We start from the raw sequence: 8,778 nt of genomic DNA, 5'->3' as shown, positions 1-8,778 counted from the left end.
CTGGCCCAGAAGCTGCCCATGCTCTTTCTCACCACCCCCTCCCCTACCCCATTATCTCAGAGCAGCCTAGTTTCCCTTCCTCACCCTTCTCTGTCAAGGTTTATCTGTTTGTTCCCATGCTGCTAGTCTGGCTCCTCTCAGGGTCCACTGGTTACCCGCATGCAGCAAGCGCCCAGTCTGTAAACTGTGGAATGCGCCGACTTAGGCTTTGCCCCCATTTAGCTCAAATGATATGCAGAGCAGGACACAGCCAAGCTGGCCCCTGAGAAGCCTGGCTGTCTTCTCCATCTGGGACCTCCAGGGGTTTTTTTGTTTGTTTTTACTTTTGGTATGGGAGATTGTAGGGACCTTGTGCTTTCGAGGCAGGCGCAGGCGGTGGAACCACTGAGCTAAACCCCTGGCCCTCCAGGTTTTTCCTCCGGGTCTTGAAGGTGCACTTCCTGGGCAGTCCTCAGCCTAGCACCCTCCAGATTTCCACGGCCACTTGTGGGTCTTGAGTAGGCTGTGCGGTAGGTGTAAACTAGGGGCTGGATTTCAGATGCTTACAGAAAAAAATGGCCACAAAATGTCCCATTAAAAATTTTCAGCAGGGCCAGCATTCAGGTGGCTGAGGCAGGAGGATCACAGCAAGTTCCAGGCCAGCCTGGGGTACACATGGGGACCCTGCTTCAAAAAAAAAAAAATTTTTTTTTTCTTTTTTTATGGCTGTCAGCTCTGCTTGCCATCCCAGCACTCAGGAGGCTGAGGCAGGAGGACTGCTGTGAGTTTGGGGCCAGCCAGGGTTATATAGCAAATTCAGGAGCCTATCTTAAAAAAATTTTTTTAAAAAATATTTATTACAGGTCAAAATGATATGTGGGTTCAATAAAATGTATGATTGAAATTGCTGCTGTGTGTGACACAGGGACATTTCCAACGACGTGTGTGGCTCCTGGTATATTTCTTTTGGGCTTCCCTGGCACAGGGCCTGCCCCAGTGTCAGCCTTGGAATCAGTAATGATTGTAGAAAGGTTCAGGCCGCTGAAGCAGGCTGAGCTAGCACCCAGGATAGGCATGAAGGTTAGGCCTTTCACAGTGCTGCTAAGTGGAGAGTCACCTCCATTTTTCAGAAGAGGAAATGGGCTTGCTTGAGGCCTCCCGGCCGGAAGAGCCAAACTGGTGGAAGCCAGCTGGGGCTACTCTGGACTCCTCGTTTACTGGAATATATTTTGGTTTACTCAGGACCTTGCACATGGGAGGCAGGCACGGTGCTGCTGAGCCAAATCCTCGGCCCTAAGGCTTTGGTTTGTTTTTTGAGACAAAGGGTCTTGCTAGGTATGTAGTCCAGGCTGGCCTCTAACTCCTGGCGATTCTCCTGCCTCAGCCTTCCAAGTGCTGGGATGACAGGCATCCACCACCATGCCTGGCTCAGAATTCTGTTCGGATCATCTGATTTTCCAGGTAAGGGAAATGAAGCCTGGAGAGGGGCTGAAAGCTGCCCACAGCCAAATAGCAAGCAGTTCTGGGAGAATGTGGCCGGTCAGAAAGGGCCCTGGAAATGTCCGAAGGATGGAGTCTCTCTGCCTATTTCAAGTTCCCACCTTTGTAGCATAGCAATACTTTTAGGAAAGGAGAGGTTGGTGAGGGAGAAGGGGCATCCAGACACTCAAATCCTCCCTTCTTGCTGAAGCCAGCAAGCCCTGGCTTCTTTGGGGAAGTGGAAGCCACATTTATCCTGCCACCAATCCGCCAATGTGTGAGCTCACCGTCTAGGCATGTGTAGCTCCTGACCCCAGCCCCACGTGTCCTTGCTCGACCTGTGGGGAAAGCAGGGCTGCCCAGGAGGCTTAGCTGCCCAAGGCCACCAGACCCCCAGCTCTGGGGATGTCCCAGCCCCCTCTCCCTCTGTCAGTCCCCAGAAGCTCCCAACCAAGCTGACCCCGGGGAGCCAGCCTGGTTAGTTTCCTGGCTTTCTGGTTGGTGCAGCCACTCTTGCTGGCTGGCTTGACTTAGCTTCTTAGGTTTCTTTTCTTTCTTTTGAAACACAAGTTCATGGGCAAAGTGTCAGGGCCTTGCCAGGAGGAGTGGGCATTCTCAACAGGGGTGGTGGGGAGAGGTGGAGGTAGAAGGGAAAGGCTTAGGTCAGAAGAGGACTGGCCCCGAGGGAGAGGGGCAGGGAATGGCAGAAGAACGGCAGGTGCTGGACTGGACGCCTGCCCCCACGCCCAGCACCCAAGGGTCCTCATGGTCACACCGTGAGTCCCATACCCTTCTGCTTAGGGGGTAAGAAACGGAGGTGTCACAGTCCCCACTGAACAGGGAGGGGCTCAGAGAGGTGGAGAGGCTTGTGGAGGGCCAGGCAGGAGTGTAGAACAGGCCTTGTGGGGTTTGGGGTGGGGTCTTGACTGCAGTGCTAATGGGGGTGCGTGTGGGTGGGGGGAGTCGCCTAGGGAAGTCATGGGAAAAATAAGGCTGTTTGGGGAGCTCCGGGGTTGGGACCTGTGGGTTGACATTCCAGACCCCATGCCTGGGGCCCGCTAGTGACAGAGCTACAAAAGGAGCCAATTTCTGGGATTCCTCCTGGGCACTGGCAGCCTGTGAGAGGCCTGGCCACCTCTGAGGCGCCTCCTGGGGGCTGAGGCGATGCCAGATGACACCAGAGTCCAGTGTGATGCAACTCTCTCGCCTTCTGGATTCCAGACAGACAGGTTAAAAAGATTTTTCAAAAAAGAGGGACTCTCATAAACATCTGAAGACGAGCATGTCTTAAAATGTTTATTTAACTTACATAGGAACCAGGCAGATGTTGCAAGGGGTTCAAAGGGTCTGAAAGCCGGGCGTGGTGGCGCACACCTGTCATCCTGCCACTCTGAGAGGCTGAGGCAGAAGGATCACAAGTTGGAGATCAACCTGGACAATTTTGTAATTTAGCAGGGAGACCCTGTGGAAAACAAAGAACAACAAAGAAAGGGCTGGCTGGGGTGTAGCTAAGTGGTAGAGTCCCTAGGTTTGATCCCGGGGTCTGAAGAACAGACACTTTTACAGATAAAAGATATTCCAGGTAACCGCCAAAGGACACCAATTAGCTCCCCCAGGGGGTGGAGGGCTGCTGATAATCTTTCAGCCGGGAGCACTTGTCACTATTGTAGGAAGGACTGTGGAAGGACTGTGAATTGTAGTCAATGGTTTACAACAGGCAGGGCTGTAAAACAGCTCTAGTTGGTTCATAGATATTGTGCTGAAAGATCACTGACTGCTCTGATCTGATCCCTTTCCTTGCAGTGAGGATAAATCCTTCCTTTCTTCCCTCCCTCCCTCCTTCCCTCCTTCAGCACCTGCTCATCCAGTGCCAGCTGTGCACTGGTCCTTGGGAAACAAAGCAGAAAAGAGGAAAGCAGGGCAGGGTGACTTCAGATCTGAAGATCAATCAGCCAAGTGCGGAGCTTGAGCCTGTGTCCCAGCTACTTTGGAGGCTGAGGCAGGAGGATTACTCAAGCTCAAGAGTTTCAAGGCAGCCTGGGCAACAAAGTGAGCCCCTCCCTCCCAGGCGCCTGCCCAGCACTGCAGTAAAACCCAGATCACACGGGCAGGGCGCAGGGAAGGCTGCTCCATGACCTCCTCTTGGAAGAAGACATCCAGGAAGGGTAATCCTGGGGTGGGCACCGCAGATGCAAAAGCCAGGAGGCCTAAGCAGGGAGGAGGTGGCCTGCCGGGAACACAGACTTGGTGGCATCCTTGTTTTCTCTCACTAGGCCAGTTCTTAGCCCTCCCTAGGCCAGAGGCTGGCACAGGATGGATTCGATATGGGCAAATTGTCTCCCAGGGCAGGTGACACCCCAGCCTGAGGAGGGACAGGGCAGAGGGCCCTGGTTCCCTGAGGGGTGCTCAGGGGTGTGGGAAGATGCTGCCACCTCCCAGTCTGGGATCTGGGGCTCCTGTGTCCCCCAGAAACTCCTGAGGGATGCAGAGCCCCACACTAGTCTCTCCACCAGCGCCCCATTTCTCAGGATGTTGTCAGGACAGTGGGGTGAAATTTCTCTTCCTGTTTTTTGTTAGCAAAATTCACACAATTTTAGCTTCATCCCAGTGCACAATTCAGGGTCAGTCCACACGAGGCTATGCACCACCTGTCTAGTTTCACACTTTCATCAACCCAAGGTGATCCCATCAGCAGCGCCGCCACTTCCCTCCCAGCTCCTGTCTGCTCTGGACATTTTACGTGAATAGTCACATACTATGCAGTGTTTGTGTCTGGCTGCTTGAACTCAGCACATGTTCTCAAGGTTTGTCTGTTAGTTTATGGCCAAATAACATTCCATTGTATGGATGGACCATATTTTGTTCATCTGTCCTATGGATGGATATGCAGGTTATGTCCCCCTTCAGTGGTTGTGAATAATCCTGCTATACATTGGCACAAACCACGTGCAGTGGGATATCTGTAAGCCCAGTTATTGGGGAGGCTGAAGCAGGAGGATCACACGTTTTGAGACATGCTTGGGTAACTTAGTGAGACCCTATCTCAAACTAGAACAAAATAAAATATAAAATAAAATGTGCTGGGGGAGTAGCTCCGTCCCCAGCACTACAAAACACACTGGAGCACTACATTCCCATCCTTCTGCATCTGAACTTGGCATGGAACTGCTGGGTTGCAGGGTAGGCCGATCCACTTTACCATACTGAGATGAGACAGGCACTTAGAGAGGGAAGGTTTGCTCAGCTCATGCTGCCCATGTTGCAACTAAGGCACTGGGGAAATGCCTGCCACGCAGAGCTCCCCTCACCAGGCAGCAAGCAGAGACAGTGTCCCTTGGGTGCTGTCCTGAGGGCACATGGCCTCCTGCTAGGCTCCAGTTCCTCCACAAGCGCCACATAGGACAAACCCTTTGACATAAGCCTTACAGGAGGGATGCCGAGTCCAGATCCTCACATAAAGTGATTTTTGTTTCTGCGTGCTGGAGATGGAACCCGGGGCCTACTCACATTAGGCAGGCACTTACTACTGAGCAGCACCCCAGCTGAGCACAGGGTAATCTATGATAAGCTTACTGAGGAGTGGCCAAAGTGTTGTCCATGCTAAAAAATCACAAAGTTGGCAGAAGCCTGCTGGCGTGGACACTCCTGCGATATTAGCACTCTGGAAAGCTGAGGCAAGAGGGTTGTAATTCAAGTACTCCCTGGGTTCATTCCCCAGTACTGCTAAAACAGACAAAAAAGGTGGGATTTGGGGGCAGTGGGTGGAGACCAAACACCTCTGCTTCCCGAGCGGGTGAGTGACCAGGGAAGGTGAGGCTACCCTGATCACTTGCCTCAAGGGGTGCAGCCAACTGTACCGAGAGTCCAAATCCCAAAGATAAGAGATAGGTGGAATGGAAGGACAACAGGGTACAGCTCCCTAAAATGTCACAGGTCCCGTCCCATCCAACAGACCAAGCATCAACTTGGGGGAGGGGTGTCGCCAAGAGGGACAGTGACAAGAGTCATGGTCTGGGACAATGCAGCAGCAGGAGGCCAGCTGATAGCAGGACCAAGAATCTGGCAGCAGCAGGTTCCAGCCCTGGCTCTGAACCCCAGGCATCCTGCCAGCTGATGCATTCAGGATAATGGCACCGAGACCCTCAAGGCAGTGCAGTGCCTCACTTACAGATGTGTGGCTCCTCCCTGATGCTTCCTCAGCTTGAGGACTGGCCAGGCAGAGTGTGCTGGGAGTGGTGGTGGTGGTGGTGGTGGTGGAAAGCATCGTGGGACAGGACTCTCATAGACACAAATGGGCTCACCTGGCCCCCACGGGCCTGCTCACAGAACCACATGATGACACGGGGATGACAAAGTCATATTTATCGTCTGGGTGAAGCCAGTGGAGACAGGACTGGGGAGGGGACAGAGGATGCTGACACTCCCTCCTCCTTGAACCCTGAGCAGCCTAGCCTGCAGCTCTCCCAGGCTCCAGGGGCCCTGCTCAAGTTCTAGGGGCCACCGCTGGTGGCGGATGGGTCCTCTTGCCTGAGGTACAGCCTGTGAGCTCACATCTTCAGGAAGGAGTCTTAGAGGAGGCAGCGGCCCCCTTCTTCTTGACTGGGGCCTTCAGCAGTGCCAGCTTCTTGGGCAGGCTGGAGCTGGCTTTCATCACCATGTCGTGCTCAATCTTCTTCCGGATCGCGATCTCTAGATCCTATAGGGGCAACCCCAGGGTATCAGACTGAGATGCAGTAGCGGGAGGCCCTAGCTAGCTGCCCTCTTGCCAGCTCACAGGGCACAGGATCTGCAACTGTCCCCTTGCACAGCCCTCACGAGGGCCCGGAGGACTGGGATTGAAGCCCCGCCCTGCACACTGAACACACCACAAACCTTTCCCGCCTCTCTTTTCTCATGCCCATGTGAATGGGGAGGGACCTAATGAGGATTCCCAAGCCACATGGGTGATGAAAGACGGGAGCTCGATGAGTCTCTGCCTTTAGGTGGGCAGAGCCCTCTTGTCCTGTGTCATCTTTATTCTTCAGGAAAGGGGGGGCAGTGTGTCAGTGTGGGTCTGAGTCAATCTGGTAGCTGGTGGCTGAATTACCTTCTTCACACTGCTCCTGTGCTGCCTATGAGTTCTAATAACTACAACTGCCACCACCGGGTAGTTAACTGTTGTGTCTGGGCACTGTGAACACTACAGCAAAAGTAGGCAGAAAAATCCCTGCCTACTTGGAGCCAAGACTCAATGCCTAGGAGTGGAAGACAGGCACATGAGTGACACAGATGTCCAACTGTTCCATAATAGAATAAGTGTTGCCATGATGAAGAGACATCAGGGAGATTAAGTGAGGGGAGGGCTGCCACCACCCCGAGGTTGGACAAGGAAAGATGAAGAGGCTGGAGGGAGAGGGGACAAGGGAAAGGTGAAAGGGAGTGTGCAGGGTGGTGCAGGGCAAATTATGCAGGGCTTTTCTGGCTTTTGTATGGCAGAAGACACGGAGAGTGCTGGGCAGAGGAAGGCCAGGTTGTGATATGTAGTGTTCATGGCATCGTCTGGCTGCTGTGGCAGAGAGCAGTGTAGGCCAGGAGGAGGTGACTACATAGGTTCAGGCAGGAGACAGGACAGGTGGAATGGGAAAGAAAACAGGGATTCAGTGGTGATCCCTAGCATCTGGAAGGACAGAATCGTCCTGAAATGAGACCTGCAGGGTCACAGGCAGGGAGGGAGAATGGGGATGTGAGATCAGGAGCTCGTTTTGGGCGTCTTGGCATTCCACGAGACAGACGCCTCCTGACCCTACTCCGTGGACCTGAACAGGTCTCTAGGTAACTAGTTTTGAGAAAAGCAATGATCTTGAGAAGTTAAATGATTTGCTCAGGATCACAGCCCTAGTGAGTGTGGAGAACAGTCCAAGATCAGATTTAAATCTCTTTCCAATTTCTTTATAGGCTCAGCCCTATCCACCTGGCTATAAAAATCCGACACCGGTAACGAGACCGCGCACCCCGACTGGGCCTGGTGCCGCCCGCAGCGTCTGCAGGCGCCCGGTCGCTTCGCATTCTCACAAACTAAGAAAGGGCGCCATCGCTGGGGATTACTGGGAAAAAGGCTGGGGGGTGAAGAAATCCTGCTCACTCGCGGAGCTAAGATTTGCTTCGGCGCTGCCTTCTGGTGAAGCTAGATTTTCAACCCCAAGGGCTTCGAACGCTCTCCCAACACTGTGCTCAAGGTTCCCATATTAGCCGCACAAAGGAGGAAACAGGCTCGGCGGGCTGGAGCGCCTGGCTGTCCTCCACAGCTCCCCCAGCCCTGGGACCCGCTCACCTTCTTGATCTGCTGCTGCTGCACGATGCGTGCCTTCTTGGGGACGATCAACCGACCTAGAGAGACGCACTCGCATGAGACTGGGGCGGCCCGGGCCGTCTCTACCCCGCTTACTCCCCGGCCCGCTGCTCACCGCCTTTCCTTGGCCCGCGGTTCCGCTCTGAGGCTGTTGCCGCGGACTTGCTTTTACTTGGCTTCCGCGGCTGGAACTTGCGCGGACCCTGCGCCATGATGGGTCGCGCGCCGAAGGGGCGAGGCTACGAGAGGCTGCGCCCGGAAGACGCGGGGCACGATGGGATACATCGGGGCGGAAGGGCGTAGAGACTCACGGTATACAGCGTGGCAATTAAAGGGCCAGCAGCCTACCAACGTGGACTTTGCAACAATTTCCAATGAAAAGTAGTAATGTTAATATTTATAGGGTGCTTATGTGTGTTATAAAACTTTACTATTTTATGGTCTTTATACACAAAACCTTAGATTAGGATGAGGTGAGGAACTCACTATATGTGTGTGTGTACATATATATATATATATATATATATATATATATATATATATATATATAATATATGTTTAGCATGAGCTCAATCAGGAAGCTACACCTTCCAGGTGCCAAAAATATTTTTCTTTTGTTACGGGGGATTGAACTCAGGACCTTACATTAGAAACTTTATACATATGGGGCCGGGGATTTAGCTCGGTGGTTCTGCCGCCTGCCTCACAAGCGCAAGGTCCTGAGTTTGATTCCTGTACCAAAAAAAAAAAAGATGATGGAAAAAGGGAAGTAAAAAGAACTAAGGTATGTTATACACATGTACCAACTCCCCACGATGAACGTAATCATCATGTACTGTAAACTCATAAAAAATTAAAAATAGATGATTAGTATACATAATTTATATGCTGAGACTCAAACCCAGGTCTCCATGCATACTAGAGAAGTGTGAGACCATCCATAGGCTCAATTAAGAGAAAAGGAGGAGCGGGGGGGAGAAAGAAGAAAAGGA

At 52.7% G+C, this 8,778-nt stretch overlaps 1 protein-coding gene across 2 annotated transcripts; it reads right to left on the bottom strand.

Annotated features, from left to right (window-relative positions):
• Nucleotides 1-2,723: 2,723 nt before the first annotated feature.
• On the bottom strand, nucleotides 2,724-8,094 carry CUNH19orf53 (chromosome unknown C19orf53 homolog). Of its 2 annotated transcripts, none has more exons than XM_004872440.3 (4): nucleotides 7,902-8,094; nucleotides 7,769-7,824; nucleotides 5,986-6,154; nucleotides 2,724-2,920 (listed from the first exon to the last, which is right to left on the bottom strand). In XM_004872440.3, the coding sequence occupies exons 1-3, from the start codon at nucleotides 7,996-7,998 to the stop codon at nucleotides 6,014-6,016; spliced, it is 294 nt and encodes a 97-aa protein (XP_004872497.1). In that variant the 5' UTR covers nucleotides 7,999-8,094; the 3' UTR covers nucleotides 2,724-2,920; nucleotides 5,986-6,013. The 2 variants fall into 2 exon arrangements, with proteins under 2 accessions (XP_004872497.1, XP_004872498.1); XM_004872441.3 differs by having other exon boundaries at nucleotides 6,010-6,154.
• Nucleotides 8,095-8,778: the final 684 nt, after the last annotated feature.

Source organism: Heterocephalus glaber, unplaced genomic scaffold (assembly GCF_053883595.1).
Source record: "Heterocephalus glaber isolate CG9 unplaced genomic scaffold, H.glaber_assembly_v1.0 deba00001760, whole genome shotgun sequence".
Classification (NCBI taxonomy): domain Eukaryota; kingdom Metazoa; phylum Chordata; class Mammalia; order Rodentia; family Bathyergidae; genus Heterocephalus; species Heterocephalus glaber.
Note: the sequence above shows the minus strand (reverse complement) of the source record. Positions and strands in the feature narration are given on the sequence as shown.